We start from the raw sequence: 20,218 nt of genomic DNA, 5'->3' as shown, positions 1-20,218 counted from the left end.
CTGAACAAAGCTAACAAAAGTCAGCAACTTCCCCTGTTAGTCACTGTTTAATTTCAAATCCAATGTGCTGGAAAACAGAGCTAACACCACAACAAATGTGTCACCATCCACACACTGTATTCCTCTGTTTTTCCTGAGCACATGCACAAACAGATTGAGGCACTCTCGGGTAGAGCAGCTGCGAGCCCCACATCTGATTATGTTATGACGCCAGGCAGGAAACACAAGTGGAAGCGTGCCTCATCTGAGTGTAAAATACACAGAGGACGAGACTGCTCCATCACAGTAAATGACATAACTAGTTTACATCAGCGCTGCTTTACTGTGCACAGGGAACCAAACTCACAGATTAGCGCAGTGGAAACTCTCAATCTATCGCTTTGTTTATGTAGTAGAATTGTTGTTGCAGTGTGCTGGTTTGCCAGCCTTAGTTGTGTCTGGGCGTCTCTGAACCCCGGGGGCTACAGCTGATGATTAGCATTTACATAATGAGCTAAATGTTAGCTGCTGCCTTAAACTGCCACTTCTCAGCTGTAGCCGGCAAGCTGACCTCAACATAAACAATCAGGACAGCTTGGGGATCAGGACAATGTTGAAGTTCAAAATGAGTGAAATGTGTATGAATTTTTTATTGAAGTCTATTTAAAGGAGAAGTCTTGCAATATTCTGTTTTTTTTCCAAGGTATCATGAATTGATGGAGCAAATACTGTGTGTGTATCAAATCTAGATATATTCCTCAGTGACAGAGTTCCATTGCAAAACTATTAAGAACACATTAATGAGCCAAATAGTTGCACTAACATGAACACACAAACACTGTGTGTTTATTTGTTGTATTCAGTCCCAGATACACCTTTGAAACACACCCTTTACTGAAGTGTGTTATATATCGTTTGTGCAAACCCAAACTTCCCTCATCATAAATCAACATAGTGTTTTGGCCGTTAAAATGACAATTTGCAGTGTCTGAATATTTCTTAGCTGGGACTAATGGCCAGGTAACCAATGGAGACTCCAGAAATGTACCAAGAAATAGTCCTACACTAATTGGCACAAGTAAGATGTTGTCTAAAAATAAGCGTCTTTGGCCATCAACAATGTATTTATTGTACTGACAACTTCCGGCAAGAAAGTGCACCCATGTCAAACTATTCTTTAACAACCCAAATGCTCAGAAAGAAAGGGAACAAAATATCACGTCCTCCATTTCTTTGCTGCTTTATACAAGACACAAATTCTCTTCCTCGTCTTCGCCTTCCTCCTCTCTGTCGCAATCTGTCCTCTGAAAACAAAGACAGCTTGCCTGACCGCCTGGAATATACATTTGGATCTGCTTGTCACTTCAGATCTCTCTTGTCTTTGTCTTCCCTTCTCTTCTCCCCACCTCTACCCGAGCTCATAATCTCTCTATGTGTCCATCTCGACCCCTCTTATAGGGAGCACGCTCAAAGATAAGACATATCCTGCTTTCAATTCTTCAGGCTGGGGAGCAGGGGGATGACCGGCTCTAAATCTAAAGAGTGGGGGCTCTAAATGTAAACAGTGGCACGCAGAGCAGCTTAAGGGGCTATAAATAGAGCGATGGAGCAAGAGAGGGAGCAAACGCGAGCGAGAAAGCTTTGCTTACGGAATAAAAATTGCTCCCGACAGTCAGGGATTAGTGCTTCCCTGGAGGATTTTCACTCCAAAACCCAATCTGGGGAGATTGGGAAGAGCAGCAGCCTCAGTCATCTTGATTCAGTTAAACCCTGCCCAACACGGACACCATAGATGCTTGTGTGCACGCAATTGTACTAAATTTGACATGTTAGGTACACACGCCTAGTGGGTAGGAGAATAAGGTGAAGAAGAATGAGTGGGGGGTGTTTTGAAGAAAACATGACAAAATGTAAAGCTGTGTGTTTTGTTTTGGTATAATTGAAAAAAAAACACACACGCATAAACACACACACACACACACACACACACACACACACACACACACACACACACACACACAAACACATCACTGTGAGCCTCATTACCAGCAGATTACTCAGCACCTGATCCTGCTAAGCTTGTTAAACAACACTGTTCTGCAACACACACACACACACACACACACACACACACACACACACACACACACACACACACACACACACACACACACACACACACACACACACACACACACACACAGGCACACGCACGCACACACACACACACACACACACACACACACACGCACACACACACACACACTCTCTGAGTGCTAAGAATAACTTTTGGCATACAGAACAACACAGCGGAAAATATCCTTGACAGTAGAGATGGCTGGTGTCACTGATGGCAATGGAAATGAAAGACACTGCTTCCTGTCATTTTCTAGCGTTATTCATAGGTATTTTGCCACTGGGACACAAGAACATCAACACAACAGATACTTTTCGGTTACACCACCATGTCTTCTGCTTATAAAGTTTTTAATGGCCGAACACAACACCTAGCTTATTGACAATCATTGGTGTTGTTGTTTTGAATAAAGAATGATGCAGAAACAGGGACGTTTATACCAACTTCTCTTGCCTATTACAACTTGTTGTTGGTCCTGTCAGGTGGAAGACTAAACTCGATCTTGTATTGTCAAATAAAGCAACTTCTGATTTAATCGAACAACAAGCAAGCAACCTTGCCATAATACCACCAAGTTGCTTTGGTAGAACGTTTTCATTTTCAGCAGAAACCGATCAACATCACCATCCTATTGGAGTTTTGTTTGTTTCCACCTGAGGAATATTAGTCCAAAAGTAATTCTCCTTTTAGTTCTAGTTTGGTCTCCACCAACTCCTGAGAAAGATATATACAGTATCTCTTTTACTTTCTTCGGCTGTTTTGTTAACATTCTCACTTTTTTGTGTATACAGAAACAACGCTTCCTTTTACTGAGTCAACTCTTACATGAATTTCAGTCTGGGGCGAACTTCGTGCAATGTACAAGTGATGACATTTTGAAAATGAAGAATGACATCATAACGTTTAAATAAGGATATGTTTGCAAAGCAAGGAACATTTTTAAAGAGAAAGTTTGTTGAAAGTTAGGAAAATAATACATTTTTTAAAAGAGAGGATATTTAGAAAATATACACATTTTTAAATAATGGTGGCATTTATAAAATCTACAGATATTTTGTAAGGTCAAAGTACCTTTGGTGGTAAAGATGCACAGAGACATACTGTATCCGAAGTAATACTGCAGATCCTCTGGTTAAAGATTTTTTTCTTCTCTTTAGAACATAAAAAGTATACATTTCCTTGAATGCTATATCCTTGGCATGGAAATATGAACATCTAAAATGGGACAAAAAATGCTCTGTACACTCATGTGCTTTTTAAATATGATTCTATATATACTAATTTCCACAACTTTATCCACTGTTTCTCTGCATCTTATTTTCTCTCCTTTTAACGACCCAAATGGCTACAGAAATACACAAAGTCAAACATGCGGCCAGAGGTGATCATTCTGAAGAAATACTCCTGAAATATTTTCAAATGTTTGTATAAAATAAAGCTGACAAACATCTGGGAAATCAGCTACACCCTCGGAGTCACATGGACGGACAAACACAGGCACCTGTCCGTTAGAGGTCACATGTGGGCTCGTAGCTCATAAAGCTGGTGGCGAGAGGGGCTGCGGAGGGGAGGGGATGTGACACTGTGACATTGACGGACATATTTACCGTAACCTCGCCCTGGCCTTGACTGAAGAGGACGCTGTAATTCTTCTCTTCATTACAACCCTTGTAGGTTCACATCTGCAGCTGGCGACAGGGGTTGAAGACGTATACCTTCACTTAATGTGTGTGAGACATTTTGGACATCATTATAGCATTTTTTTTAATTGATTATGTTGGCGTAATTATTCGTTTATAGAAATATGTCACAATCCTGGGGAAAATAAGGGTGCAGAAAGACTTTGTTTTCTTTACACTTTTCAAATCTCGGTGGCCTTAAGGCGGCATAGTTTTTTTCTCTAGAAGTGACTAAGTTCAAACGCAGGTCAGGGACAGGCCTAAAGAAAGGGAAGAAATACCCAAATGAAAAACAATATATTACATGATATTAAAAAGTCCTGCATTGGAAACAATACTGGAACAGTGATTCTTCATTGGACCGTATGCTGCCCTGGTACGTGTGAATTAAAGTCTAACAATAATAATAATCAGGGCTGCTTGAGGTTGGCTAGTATATTGGGGATGGACACTATACCTCTGGCCCTTCAAATGATAAATCCGTGGTTATGTGCAATGAATTCTGAAGGAGTCCAAAAACCTCACACATCCAGCTTCTCCTGTTTCAAATATTGGTGTTAACATTTATTTTTGGTTGGATGAAACATTTATAGAAAAATACAAGCATAAGAGATTTAAACACTTTGTAATTCAAGATGAATACATCAGTACCTCCACTTTTGAATTTAGAAGCTTAAGTGTCTTAAAGTAGACAGCACTTAACACGAGGAAACCCATCCACTCTGCGGTAAGTATATGTGCTGCTTATTGTCAGTGAATCAGAATTTCAAATGAGCTAAATTCTACCACTCTAATACTGTAAAGTAATTCCACAGCTAGCTTAGCATTCAGACTGAAAGTGTGATTAGCCTAACTTTTCGCAAAATATATATCCTGTAAAGCTCACAAATTAACACATTCGACCTTGTTTGATTACATTTGTAAAATAAACTCAATTTTAGGAGAGTTTATTATGAAAATTGCTTTTAAAAATACATTCCCCTAAATTAGCCAACATATGATTATAGTTTAAGAAGCCAATAGGTGTATTTACAGTATTAAGTATTTGTGTTTTCAGACTCATTACATTCTGACCTACATTTCCCTTACATTGCTTTTCTTTTCCACCTTATTTCTCTCTCAGTCTCTCGCTGACAGGCCTAGCTGGCAGTATGACTCAGATTGGTGTGAAATCGCCGCCTAACAGGCGGGAAATTGGCTCTGTTATTTTTGGAGCAGAGTCATTGGGGACCGTCGGACCATCATCCTCTCTCTAATGAGCAGGTGATGGAGGCGTAGCTGAGAAGGGGGGGGGGGGGAGATTCACAGCATCTCAAACACACATGGCAGATGTACAGATGAGAGCGAAAAAGAGGTTGAGAGAAAGCAGAGTAAAGAGAAAAAGAAGGAAAGATGAGATAAGGTTTTTCGCTAACATGAATATCAACATCAGATTAGCCCAATATTAATTAGCCCTGCTGACATCCGTCACTCGTGCAAATGAGCCCCCACAGAGCCGGTCTGTGCACAGTGTGAGATGATTGAAGCCTGTTGGGTGTTGCTGAGGAGGAAGGAGCAGATTCCATCTTTAGCATGTCTCCTGTAACGAGGAACATATAGATAAAGGAAATGGTTCTTAAGCTTTTTTCTATAAAAAGGTACACCTTATGGACATTTTCAAATGGATATTAAAGACTATTAAAAAGTCGTTTTAAGACACTATAATATTAGAAAATAAATCTATGCCATTTCTTAGGCTTATTAAGACACTTCTTACCAAAAGCCAATATCCAAATTATACATTGCTCTTCCAAATTGAAAAGCAACCCATACTCAACAGAGGGTAATTTCACAATACCACTGGAATAATGGGATCTGCAGACAGCAATGGCTAATGACAAGCTGTCCCTCCTGGGGAGAATTCAGCTGGAGGAATGTGACTCCATTTGTCTTTACTGCAGCTCAAAAGACTAACCACTCTAATCAGACTGCCTGCTGGAGGTCCTGTTGGAGCGCAGTGGCAAACCACTTTCACATTTTCTGGAATCGTCCCTCCTTGGCTTCATGTAGGTCAACAGTGTCCTTGAGGCAGATTTTAAAACGAAAATCTATTTTAATTTCAAAATGAAGTACTTTGGTGATCGAGAAGGGCTCCACTGCGCAAAACGAGATAAATACTTTTATGGGTGTTGATGGAAAAAGGATTTGACTGACTGAGTTAATAACATATAGTAGGCTACACAAGAGAAACAGATATTTAAAAAACTTGCTTTACATCTCTGATGACAATTGGTCAACATGACTAACCCATGTGGCCTAATGCAGGTAATTGATAGTATTCCCCTTCCTGTCGATTGATTTTACAGTGATATTTGCACAACTCATCGACTAAAAAACACCAGATTATCCTTGTTAATTACACAACATTGATTGGTTTAAATTGTGTGCAATGCTTTTGTATTTTTCCCCTAAGATTCGGAGAAACAAATATTTTTTCGGAGTAAAAGATGGCAGAAGACACTCCACTACCCAGAATCTCAAGCTATCGTTTAGGACTACACCATGTGCTCTGTTTGACAAACCCCGTTGTTTTTCACCATTCATTCCAATGGCTGGCGTCTATGTCACGTGATCTTCAAATTTCTCCCTGCAGAAAAAAAAAACATGGTCGAACTTCGTTTTATTCTCGGATGAAAATGCCTATTTTAAAGTTAGTTTGGCCATTAAAATGCGTTTTGATGTCATTTGATGCGAGAAATATGAGTTGTTATTTCAGATTATGTGTGCAGTGGATGTACATGATCTTTAGTTTGCTAGTTATTACGAAGATTACTTCAGGAAATTGCGTCCATAGAACGTTTTCATTGTTACCAAGGTGGTTGCTAGGGACGCTGCTATCGATATTATTTCTGTTCCCTGTCAATGTATAGTGTTGGTCCACAGCGCAAACGTATTAGTTTAACAAAATCCGCATCTAAAGATACGTTATTTTCCCCGGTGCAATTCCAGTCTCACATCTCACATCACATCGTCATTAACAAATACCGGAAACAGACCGAAAACATTTAAAAAAATAAATAAAATACTTTATTCCGAGTGTGCTTGCGTTTCTCTTTGAAAGTCATCACATAACGGCATTGTAATACACGGTTCGGCTGCATTAAATATTACATATCTGCCGTAGTTCTCTATTTATAGAGCCCTGATGAGAAGACTTCTAGAAAAACATGAGGAACTGCCGCCAACACTGAAAACGTGATGTGGATCATAAATATATCAGCAATTAAACAACATCTTATATTTATTTTCACACAATATGTCTCCTTGCAGGATCAACACTAATTCGGCTGAGTTTTATATTTGATCCAATTGGTAGGCTGTATTTACACCATAACGGAGCCTACACACAGCGGCGTGCGTTGCCGCTTGCCGGCGGGGGGAGCTGAAACTCGAGCAACAACCAATCACATGAATCTCCCGCCCCAGACACACAAGCACGCCGTTTGATTGGCTAGAGCTTGCACTGGCATATGATTCGATTGGCTGACGCCTCTGTCGAGGCGGCAAAAAGTAGAACATTGCTCTACTTTTCCAGCGAGCACCGCGAGAGAAGCTACGCTTTGCTCCCACAATGCAGTTCGGCGAATCGTGACGTCACCCCATTCAAAGTGAATGGGCAGAAGTGTTGAAGCGGCAACGCACGCCGCCGTGTGTAGGGGCCGTAAAGGTGTCAGCTGATAGAAAGGGACACCTGGTGGTTAAAGCATGTTATTGAATTTCATTATTTTTATTATTAGATATTAATAGGATCCCTATAAAGTATATTCATTACCCGTTATTCTCTATTAATAGTTAATTAAAGACTGTATAATGACTATTTTGCTCATCCCTTTCAAGATTTCAAGATTTTCTAAGTTTTATTGACATATCATTATTCACAAACGGTGTAGTTATGCAATGAATGAAAAACTTAGGTCGCAGGTTCCTCAATAGTGCATTACAAGACATCTATCAATATTTGTGCATACTTCCAGCAATGTTAACTATTTTGAAGCACTTCTTTTAATTGATATTATACATATGTGTATAATATAATATAATAGGATGTATATAGATATTTAATCTCCGGCCTTGTCAGGTATTGAACAATCAATAAATAAAGAACAAAGAATTATTAAATACAAAACACAGAATGTGTGTGATTATACTAAATGATTTACAAATAAACACCACTGCATATTTACAACTGTTACATGCTGATGTAACGCAAATCAGACCCGGCGTCATGGGCGGGCCCCATGGGGCCGGGCCCGCCCATCCAGGATTTGGGCCTACCCATCCAGGATTTGGGCCCGCTGTTTTAAGGGCTGAATACAACATTTTAATTGTTTTATTATTATCTTTAGTGTTGTTATTTGTAGGGCTTTGTCCTAATATTTATTTTTGTTTTAAACTATGTTGAAAGATTAGTTTAATATCATTTTTTATTTTGCTATGAAATTCTGAATGAAATTCTGAATGAAAGGCTGCGTGCAAGGCGGCGCGCGAGACTGTTTTCTTCGCTGGGTTGAGTCCTGTGGTTGAGTCGTGTGGGTTTTTGAGTGAGATGCGGCACAGCAGCCTGTCAGTTTACTCTTGTTAGGTTAGTTTGACTATTATCATTTATATTTATCTGCAACAATAGATATCAGGAAGTGGTTCAAGAAAGGAATATGGCAACTCAGCGCCAGATGCAGGCACATTAGAATACATCAGTTACGTTACCAACGAGATAGCAAGCCAGCCAGGGACAAGGGAGGCTGGCTATCAATTCTATTTTGAAGATAAATTGACTCTCAAGCCGGCTCTCTCATAAACTCCGGCTCTGTGCGCAAGCAGACCGCTGCACACGCTCTCTGCCTCGCTCAATATCTCTCTCTCTCTTCCTTTCTCTCCCTCACTCCATCTCTCCACCTCTCCACCCTGTGTGCGCTCCTCAAATTTGCCTGCGTGCTTGCCCAAGTTGGCACAGCGTTACAAATGTGCCACAAAACCAACCAATGGATGTAGCCTATAATAAGACCGTCAACAGCCTTATGGCAACTTAAAACCCCTCTGTTTCTGTAACAACAATTCACGAGTAGCCTATGTGACACTGTGAGTGTTGGACGGCCAGATACGGCTCAGCTGACTCAGGAAATATATAATACATTATGATGTGATATGCCGCGGACTTTAATGGTACTTTGATCCGGTTACTTATGTTGTGACAGATATTTAAGTAAGCTTTCTTAACGCTAATGTTATAATAGTCAGATTGCTCGGAAGATTGGAGATGATATTATATTAATGTTCACGTTCACACAGTCGGTGATTTTTGCCGGCCATTTTTCCTGCAACGGCAGCTTTTCTGTTTTTCCTTTCTCCTGTAATGTGACTTGATCGCTTTAAACTCCGCACACTGAGCTCTGATTGGTCAGCAGGCAGGCAGTGCTTTCACTGAGTTGAGCTCTTAGCCTGCAACCTAACCTGCTCCGGGGCAGGTTAGCCGCACAGCATAAGTTACCATGGAGATCTAGCCTGCTAAAAAGAAAACCAGCTTCGTAGGACTGGAAACCCAGAGTTTTCCCTGAAGTTAGCCGGCTAAGCGAAAAATCCTGCTTCGTAGTATACCCCCCAGCTGTTAAATAAAGCTCTTCTGACATAGCTGGCATGTATAGCCTATATATTAATGTTGTCCATGATGGGCACAAGCAATTTTCTCCCATTTATTAATTATATGTTTTAAATTGGAGTGTTTCCTATCCCCTAAACCTCCAGGGATGTACACAGTTTAACACTGGCAACTTCTTATTATGGGAAATACAAAAACGTTTTTTAAAACTACAACTCCCAGTAGAGACGTGCCGTAGATAGAGAACATGTTGCGAAACACAATAGCCAGCATGTGTAGTTCTGGGGACGGGGTGGTGGAGGGGGGGACGCGGTGGACCCGTTCAAATCCAGTTTTGGACAGTCTGCCGTGGTTCCATTCCATTTCAAGTGCTGTTTGACGCTCGGCGTAACCCTCGGAGCACACTCTCCAATCACAGAGCTTGAGGACCAGGCACGTGCACACATAGACATCAAACATCCTGACATCCTGCCCTTTTTCTTCCTCCAGAGAAAGTGCCCTTTTTTCCCCCTTTTTTTATTTTAAATAAACGAATATATATCTACTGCTGTTTGCGCACAGGTTCCCTTTCCAAAGATATATTGATTGAATACAAAATAAAAATAGCAGGTCGAGAGATTAGACTAAAGTTCTGATGTTTTTGATTGTTGGCTGCTCATTTAATAACTATGAATTGTACTAGTTTGTTGTCTGCTCTTGTGCGTAGTGAATAAAGAAGACCATGCATTGACTCTGTCAGCTGATTATTTTGTAGAAATCTGTTGAGTATTAAACAATTGCGTGAGTGTGAGGGCATTAAAATAAATCGGTCAGTAAGTCAGAGATGTGCTATGTACTATATTTAACTTTTTGTTTTACATTTCTTTTATAAATAATTATGGGAAGTGCCCTTTTTCTCACTTGAGCACCTGCCCCCCAAAATGTCTGTGCACGTCCCTGTTGAGGACTATCACAGGGTTTGTCAAGCGAAGCGGAGAGAATACTTACTTCCGGGTGTAATATTCTCTAAAGCAAATGAGCTGCTCCGACCCTCGGTCCTGACGGACTCCAACTTGTGTTTATTAATCAAACAAATAAATAAACACAAGGATAATTATGTGTTATTATTGAGTAAATGGAGAATTGCACAGGGGAAAATAACGTAGGCTATCTATGCCACAATTTTAGATGCAGATTTTGTTAAACTAATACGTTTGCGCTGTGGACCAATACTATACATTGACGGGGAAGGGGGTAGCAATAAAGATAACACCATTAAACAGTTACACAACATAACAGAAATAATATCGATAGCAGCGTCCCTAGCAACAAGTAACAAGTAGTTAATAATAATTAAAGACATTAGGAAAAGGAATTTTAAACAGTCATTAAAAAGCAACACAATCTACCTGCATTGCATTACTCTAAACGTGTAATAACGTGCTCTAACCAGTAGGTGGTTTGGGTTAAAAAGCTGTCAAGTTTACAGTGTTAACAAAATAAAATATACTGCTGTTTCTGGTTTAGTTTACGACGGATATATTTAGTTATTGTTTTGATATTTGTAACACAAAAGCGATGGAAAAAACCCACAGCAACACAGAAAAGATGGTCTTAACAAGAACCAGCGGTCTTGTAGTTAATAAAAAACAATAATATCAAAACAAAATATTACTACTAACTTTATTGTGAAATTCAAACTGAACGGTAAAAGAATAGTTTCCGGTCTATTCTGATCCCGATCTCTGTAGATAAATAAAAATAAAGAACTAAGACAGATGTGTAATATATTTAATGCAGCCGAACCATTTATTACAATGCATTCATGTGATGACTTTCAAAGAGTAAAGCAAGCACTGCTGAATAAAGTATGATTTTATCTTTTACGAAACGTTTTTTTTCCATATGGAATGCAGTTGGAGGTCAACCAATCACAGAGCTTGAGAACTAATCACGGGGTTTGTCAAACAGAGCACATGGTGTAGTCCTAAACGATAGCTGGGGATTCTGGGTAGTGTAGTGTCTTCTGCCATCCTTTACTGCGAAAAAATATTTGTTTCTCCGAATCGAAGGGGAAAAATACAAAAGCATTGCACACAACCAATCAACGTTGTGTAATTGACAAGGATAATCTGGTGTTTGTTAGTCGATGAGTAGTGCAGATATCATTGTCAAATCAATCGACAGTAAGGGGAATACTTACTTCCGGGTGTACAATTCTCCGTTATCCAATGGGAATGGACGCTCACATTGCCTTTAAGGGCAGCCGACACAAACGAATGTCGTGCTTCCATGAGCTTCAAATCCCGCCGCAGATAGGAATACATTGCAATCAGTTGAAAGATATTTGCATCCCTTTATGAAGCTGAAGGAGCCTAGGAGCGTCACAACTGCACGCCACGGGACCCTGACCAAACGTCGCTCCTGGACGATTACTGAGTGAGAGTGTGTTGCCCTGTCACACTATCCCGAAATTGACACCCGATGGACACACGAATATGGAATTGTGAATTTCGCACGAAGATGGCCCCGAACCACACACAAAGGCAACATTTACATTACATTTAAGACATACAACTGCAACGAAAGTAACAAAAACGATTATGTTAAAGTACTATGATACTGTACTGATATTTTCAGACTTTGTTCTTTACTTTATCCGTCTTTATATGTAGAAGATATTACGTTTTCTCCTTAATGTTGTTTCCATAGCATTAACAACTTCCTGTCAACTCGCCTTCAAAATAATATATTATGTCCTTTTCAGTTTCACAGAACACAAATTGGGTTATTTACATAATATGTTTACATGATTTTGTTGTGCAATAAAAAAAAACGATGGACACACGATAAAGGAAATGTTTAAATACAGCTGTGATCGTAATAACATTGGGACATTCGTGAGGGCATCTTAAGCCATCGTATGACCGCGAGTGGAGTTTCTCAGGCTCCGGTATGGGGTCAGATTTGGGTCAATATTCTAGCGTGCAAAACAAGCTACTCACGAGCAGAAAATGTGCTTTTACACGCGCATAAAATGACCCTCGCGCGCAGATTAAAATATATATTAGCTGTACACTTTACGAATATAATGTTTTTTTATGGACATCATTTTATGGACATTCAATCTCGTCCAACTGATCTTCCAGCTGTCACTCCTCGGCTCTTGGTAGTTTAGGCATTTATCAAACCTGGCAACTCCAGGTTTCCTGGCAGCTGTCAATCAAAGTCCAGTGGCTCCGCCCCAAAGTGTCAGAAACTTTTCACGCGCGCGCAGACAGACTCCGCGAGCGAGTGAGACTGACACTCCCGCGAGCAAGCAAGAGGGCTGTCTGCACATTTTCCGCTCATGAGTAGCTTGTTTTGCGGCTAGAATATTGACCCAAATCGGTGCCATCGGGCATTCTTCCCGATCAGAGTGAGGGCGAATGCCCGATGGCACCGATGAGAACAAGATGCCCTCACAATTTGACAAGATGCCCTCACGACTGCCTTACGAAGTTGCCGCCGGAGCCTAAGAAACTCCACCGGCGGTCATACGAAGGCTTAAGATGCCCTCACGAATGGCCCGATGTTGTTACGATCAGAGACAAATTTGAACATTTCCTTTATTGTGTGTCCATCGGGTGTCAATTTCGGGACAGTGTGACAGGGGCTTAAGGGCTTATTGTCTAGTTCAAAAATGATATAAATAGGTATGTGACAGCACTTTGCCAGGACATATCAGCTTAACTAGACAGCATTAAAACATGTTTCATACATGTGTTTTAAGTTTTGTACTGCCTGATTTGAACGTATTCCAGCTTAAGCATTACACAACGAGAGATAGATTTAAATTAAGCTAATTATTTGTATTTGTTTTGCCTACGTTTGTGTTGCATGTTCAATCTGAAATCCTTTTCAGCAATTTAATATGCAAGGCTGAATATGTGAAATCCTTTTTGTTGAAGTATATTTAACACCTTCCCCTTGTAACCCCTGTGCGCTAATAAGCTATGCATTGTGGGTAATTTTCTCAGACACATTTTACAGAAATGCGAATTTACGGAGGGGGCTACAAATGTATGCGAGAAGCACTTGATTGACAATTAGACAGTGGGTCAGCAATATATTTCACGGACTTTGCAGAGAAGCGCCTCCGACAATGGGATTGATGTTCTTAAAAGAAAAATGTAATAATTGTAAATAACCAAAAAAAATATATTATTTGAAGATAAGGTTAACCTTTGTTCAAGTTTGTATTAAAACAATACTCGCATGCAGATCTGTACATTAAAACAACAACATAAGTAGTACATTCGAGGCCCTCTGTAAGGAACAGCACTCTCCTGATATCACTGATGAAAAATGTGATACATTAATTAACCTAAATTAGGGAATGAAAAAATCTACTTTTAATATTTTTGGATTAGATCTGAATCACTGGCGGACACGCGAATAGCAAGAATCTGCTAAACCAATTTGTGGATCATTCATATTGTTTTAAATTAGCTTAGCTTCTCCACAAGCTGTCCATGTAGCCCCTGGTAATCAGTTCAGGGTAACCACAAAGTACCACTGGTTGGGAATCCCTGCAATACATTAAAGTCCCATAATGCACCATCCCATCTTCAGCAAGCGGAACAACGCCTACAAAAGAGAACATAAAGAGGACTTAACATTAATAAACACTCCTACACTTCTGCCATCACCACCACACTGCAGTGTTAATCTCTGATCCTTTGTGATTCAGACATGCAGATTCAGAGGAAGCTCTGCAGAGACACTCTTCAGTTTTAAAGACTGCATATTTATTCATTTCATATGCATATGTGGTTTGAATCAACTCCAAACCTCAACATACATGCGACAAATCGTCTCCTCATGACTCAGGGAGTGCACAGTCACTGGTCTCCCTGGTTTTACTGGAGCGTACTCACGCCCACTGGAAGGCATCATACAGTTTTCACCACGGTCCATCAATTCAGACAACACTGAATTAATACACACACACACACACACACACACACACACACACACACACACACACACACACACACACACACACACACACACACACACACACACACACACACACACACACACACACACACACACACACACACACACACACACACACACACACACACACACACACACACACACACACACACACACACACACACACACACACACACACACACACACACTTCAGAAATATTCTTTTTTCCCCTCCTAAATGTAGGTGTAATGGCTTTCAAAGCAGAAGCTAAACACTGCCCCCTACAGTCTGATATGCAGCAGTCATTCAATGAAAAAGGATTGATACAGTTGTCCAACAAGTGTTCACATTGAATCCGTAGCTTTTGCCATCTATTAATGTCACTCTTTAACATGTTCTTTTATAAACAGCACAGTTAATCATTATGCTAGGAGTCAAGTTTCACAATTATAATTCTTAAACCAAATTCTGCAGATGTCAGCACAAACCACTATGGGATTCAGCATTTTAGCATAATTTGCTCCATTATTGAAAATTCAATGCTGAAAAACATGTCCTCCAATCAGTTTAATCTTTCCAATTTGTTTTTACTTAAGGGAAAGAAGCAATGATACAGGAGTAAAAGTAATCATGCAATATGGCCCATTTCGGAATATAATATTAAATAATTATATTATAAATATTGATGATTTAATGTGTTCATCACTTTAATGTTGAACTTGGTTAAGATGGGGTTTATGTGAATTACTTAATATACTGCTGGGTAGCTTAACCTACAATAATTCATCATAATTTATAAGTTGATTTACATTTTGTATGAGTTAACTGAATCTGCAAAGTAATTAGTATTTAGAACTATAAAAGAAATGTAGTGGATTAAAAGTGTCACTTCTGCCCACAAAATGTAGTGAAGTAAAAGCAAAAAGTAACATCATGTGAATTCAAAACTTTACTAAAGTACAGTACTTGCGTAAATGTACTTGTGTTACAATCGACCACTTTATGTGTAACTGTTTACAATATAGCCCACTTACTCTTTATTGTGTATTCTATCAATTTTTCAGCCTAAACAAATCTTTGTCTTTGAACTTGTTGCTGTTATTTTTCATGAACCCCGTTTCCTCACATTATATTATATTATTATTTTTGGTACCAATAAAGTCCTCCAGTGTTAGACAGTCTGGTCTGTGTGCAGCTGATGTCCGGGACTCATTTCGGTTCAGCCTCATGGCGTTCCAGCGCGGGGGGCAACGTGGTCCCACAGGGGCCGTGGAAATGGAACCTTAAACAGACAGAGGAAAAGAAACTTGCTGTGAATTAAATCTGTGATTATTAATGATGTGAGTGTCTGAGTTGGTGACAGTAATTGAAACACACTTGAAGCGCATGGTGGCCGGCGTGTCCTCCATGTTGAATTCGGCCACAGGGACACCTCTGGCTGCCACCTGAGGAGCAAACATGGCGGCTGGATACACAACGGATGAAGTGCCAACCTGCAGGGGCAGATTTTATTGAAAAAGTATCAAGAAAGTGAATAACTCTTGCTTTTTTTTAAGGACACAGCTTTTACATTTTCAAAAGACTCTGAGAGTCTCGGAACAACCAGTCATGTTTTTAAAGCATTTTTATGACATATATAAAACATTTAATAATTACATGAGTGATTTTGGCAGGAGTATGTGATGCACATTAGTTTGTGATTGATTGTCTGTACACACACACACACACACACACACACACACACACACACACACACACACACACACACACACACACACACACACACACACACACACACACACACACACACACACACACACACACACACACACACACACACACACACACACACACACACACACACACACACACACACACACACACACACCACGAGGCAGAGGTCACAGCTGTCCAGCACTTCCTCTGCGCGGGAGAGGATATCTGAGTCCAGAGTCTCTCCAAACCAAACCACAGCTGGTCTCAGGAGACCGTGACAACCTTTCTGCTCACACCTGAAACACACACACACTTTTGTCAAGACAAATAACCTCATTGGAAAAGAGCACAGCATGAGAAAAAAAAACATGAGTGTGTCTCTTACCTGGGCAGCTGCTGAACAGGGATCTGAGCGTCCTCTGTGTCGGGGTCTGGTGCTCTGAAGAGGCCGATTGGTAGAAAGAAAGGGTGATTACATCAAAATACACCCTTAAAATTCATCCAGGCAAAGCATGTTTCTTTATAATGAGAGCATTGCTAGTACGACGGCTGTCTTTTCAAATGTGTTCCCTTGGTTATTGACACATTAACGACAAAAATATCGGAAGGTATCATAAAAAACACTTGAAAAACTGAGAAAAATAAGTATAGCCTTAAAATGTTATTACTTACATTTATTACATATTCATTGCTTCGATACAGGCGTATGTCCAAATGATCCAAAATATACCATCAGTTTTAACATGATCTGCTTTGATAATTATGTTGAATTGTAGCCCAGTACTTGCGTCATTGTATCCACAAAAAATACTAAATTGACTGGTCGAACATTTCAGCTTTTAAAAAACATCCATTTTAAATGTCAGATAAGTGACAAGTGACATTTCATTGCGTTCACAGATTTCCCTTTCAACGCCTCATCAGGTGTTATTTAGCTGCTGACATCTGACAGGCTGAAATGGGCCTTTTTTTTTTTCCTCTGGCATTTAGTGCTCAAATGATTGTGATCAATATCTCTTCTAACACATGTTTCATATTGTTGAGGAAAACAATCCAATGATCCAAACAACACGAGATAAAGCTCTTACCCTTTGCCCTTCAGAGCGCCACAGATGGGGCTATGGTAATTGGCGGCTTCATGACCGCAGCTCATACAGCGTGTTTTAAACAGACTTCCTAGATTAACAAAACAAGAGGCAACAGATCAATGCCGAAACAAATTGACAATGGATTACTCAAAAGACAGCAAATTACCCAAAACATTTTTTTAATTAATAGTTTTTACTAATATGTCAACTACAAATGCCACATATGTGTGAGTCCAGCTTCCTCAGTCTATTCATCTTTAAAACCTAAACTATGTTTTTCCCCTAATTTGTTGACATTTTATGGACTCGTAAACATTATGTCCTTTTTAAAAATAATAACCGGATATATTATTGAGAAAAATCAAGTGAACAGATGGAAGGACAAATAATTATTCTCTTTAATTACTTTATTAGCCAATAAAATGTCAGATTACAGTAAATACATGAACATTTGCCAACATTCGAGGGGATCAAATGTCCTGTTTCGTCTGTCAGACAAGAAAAGCAAAAAATCCTCAAAACTTAGAAGCTGAAACCAGTTAATGCTTGCCATTAGAAATGTTTGCAGTAAAAAATACATACATTTTAAGTTAAGCAGTTAGTATAGATTACTGAATCCATGCTGGCATTCGGTGTCTTGAGGGTTTTCTACTTGCCGTGGAGCTCCAGGATATTTTTGGAACCGGCACGGCGGTGGAGCTCGTCAATATTTTGAGTGATGACTGTAACGTTGCGTCCCTGTTTGATCAGTCGCTTCTCACACTCAGCGATGGCCAGGTGGGCGGGGTTGGGATCTTTTGTCAGCATGACCTCACGGCGGTAATGGTAAAACTCCCAAACACGGGAGGGGTTCCTGGAGAAGGCCTCTGGAGTGGCAAGTTGCTTAAACATAAGAATAAACTGAATGTTAATAAAGGTTTAATAGTACTGACAAAAACTGTGTGCTGATCGATCGTCCCTGGGAAAAAATATTCCCACCAACAGTACTTTAAATTGTTTTTGCTTGTTGAACATTAATGCTAAATAATGGAAAGTCGAAGTTGTGATGTGACAGATTTAAGATTATTGACAACTTTAGAAATTGTACAAAGAATGTCTTCTATATGCTGCAATTTAAGCATGATAGATTGATCTACACAACGTGATGCGGAGGGATAAAAAAAAGTGATAACCTCAGGTGGGCTGTCAGCTGCATAATGGATAAAAACATTGGGGGCTAGTTGGTCACATATTTGAATAATAGATTACATTTTTTCCCCATGGCTCCTACCCTACTTTTGCCGGTAGTGGACTCAGAAACATAAAAACTGATGGAGGAAATTTCAAATAACAGTTGTAGAGTATGCTCGTTTGCAAATTAATATGCACACTTAGCTAAAACTAATGCGGTCTAATACAAGAGTCCTGCATTTAATCACTCCTTAATGAAGATAATAGTTTTCAGTTTTGGATGAAAAAGAGTTTCAACTTACTGACGTAATGATTTGCATTATGACGTTAGGTGTGTCATATATCAATAAGGGAGGGCTAAATAGCAGAAAACACCTATAACTTAATAGTATACTTGCATACCTGTGCTTCCCATTTTCTCCAGTAGCCTCCTGCTCCTCGGAAGGTGGGGACTCCGCTCTCTGCACTCACCCCTGCTCCGGTGAGGATGGCTATATTCTTGGCCTTGGAGAAAGTCTTCCTGAAAGCTGCCAGGTCTGCACAAAACAAGCACAGAAATATAATATATAAATGCAAAACGCACTAAAATACTGTTACATGGATTTGTGGATGACTATATAAATAACACATCAGGATGAGAATGTTAATAAAGACTACCTGAACTGGGTCTGGCCATGTTTTGCATGGTCCTGGGTATTTTCAGGTGGCCATGCAGTTGAGAGTTTATCAAACCTCTGCAGGTGAGCTGGAGCACAATCATTCGGTTTGGCTTCAAAGAAAGACAAGAATGACACTATTTACAATAGAAATTGAGCCTCATATGTTATCAAAATGTACACTTTTGCAATAAACGCTTTATACTTCAAATCCTTTCAAATTTAGCAAACTTTGACAAACGAGCAATGGGCTATATCAGATATGTCACTTCCGGCTGCCATATTTGTTTGGATTAACACAAATTGTGACTACCGTAAACAACATGTTTGTTGTGCAGCTGCTGTTCCAACTTAATAGAGGATCATTCGGTCAAGCTTGAAATGCATTTAAAACTAATGTAAGTTTCATCAACTGGCCACATGAAGGGCTTCTTCAGAGTTTGGCTAGTTTTATCTTTGACTAAAACATTTGCTTACGTCTGCCAACTCAAATGTACAAACGACCAGTGGCTAGTTTACAGTGAGATGATTTATGCACTCATGAAGGTCAATTTGGCGTCTATAGGGCTAAAAGGGTATCATAAACAAGCATAGGCTATACAGCTAGCCTGCTACTTAATTGTATTATGACAATACGTGTAGCCTACTACATGTCTCAATACTATACGAAAGCAGTCATGCACTAAGCATGGACCCTCCTGAGTCTGTTATTACCTAGCATTAAATTATGCTAGCTAAGCTAACACCCTGTCAGCATGTACAATGGTAGTTAGCTAGCAGGCTAACGGGCTAGCAGTAGTATCCAAGGAAACAGCAAAAGCTTGACAATACGCTGTGAAGACAAAGTGCCGTGCACATGGTTTTATATTTCCCTGAACAAGTTGTGCAACATCCTGTTAGATCTGTAGGTTGCTAACTAACTAGCTACCTGAAGCCAGAACCATCAGCTGGAGGAAGCAGGAACTCAGTCAGTGTTTTATCAGCAGCTGAAGTTATTGGATTGGTTTGGCTATGAGGGAACGAGCCCATGAGAAGGGACAGCGAGGTAAATAACAACCCACCTCGACAGGAAATGACCAGCAGAGGGAGCATTTGTACCAGAGTCGAACTTAACTGTAGGCCTATGCCTATTTATGTATGGAAGCTGAAAAGTCATGCATTGGAAAGTTCGAAAGTTTAAAGTTAAGGGGAAAAAATAAAA

The 20,218-nt window shown here is 39.9% G+C and overlaps 2 protein-coding genes across 4 annotated transcripts in view; one reads left to right on the top strand and one right to left on the bottom strand.

Annotated features, from left to right (window-relative positions):
- Positions 1-5,355: 5,355 nt before the first annotated feature.
- sirt5 (sirtuin 5) lies at positions 5,356-20,104 on the bottom strand. Of its 3 annotated transcripts, none has more exons than XR_013809254.1 (10): positions 19,946-20,104; positions 19,019-19,130; positions 18,764-18,897; positions 17,844-18,073; positions 17,192-17,275; positions 16,489-16,542; positions 16,276-16,399; positions 15,765-15,880; positions 15,541-15,669; positions 5,356-5,374 (listed from the first exon to the last, which is right to left on the bottom strand). XR_013809254.1 is itself a non-coding variant. In XM_079687168.1 (9 exons), exons 2-9 carry the CDS (start codon positions 19,119-19,121, stop codon positions 15,597-15,599), a joined length of 918 nt encoding a protein of 305 aa, XP_079543294.1. In that variant the 5' UTR covers positions 19,122-19,130; positions 19,946-20,104; the 3' UTR covers positions 14,175-15,596. The 3 variants fall into 3 exon arrangements, 1 of the variants encoding a protein (XP_079543294.1); XR_013809255.1 differs by lacking the exon at positions 5,356-5,374 and adding an exon at positions 14,017-14,035; XM_079687168.1 differs by lacking the exon at positions 5,356-5,374 and having other exon boundaries at positions 14,175-15,669.
- The window catches only part of phactr1 (phosphatase and actin regulator 1), a 33,409-nt gene continuing 33,220 nt past the window's right edge, over positions 20,030-20,218 (top strand). The window contains exon 1 of the mRNA XM_079687121.1: positions 20,030-20,062. Coding sequence (XP_079543247.1) covers positions 20,045-20,062 — 18 coding nt within the window. The 5' untranslated portion in view covers positions 20,030-20,044. The remainder of the gene's footprint in view (positions 20,063-20,218) is intronic.

Source organism: Notothenia rossii, assembly GCF_949606895.1.
Source record: "Notothenia rossii genome assembly, chromosome: 1".
Classification (NCBI taxonomy): Eukaryota; Metazoa; Chordata; class Actinopteri; order Perciformes; family Nototheniidae; genus Notothenia; species Notothenia rossii.
Note: the sequence above shows the minus strand (reverse complement) of the source record. Positions and strands in the feature narration are given on the sequence as shown.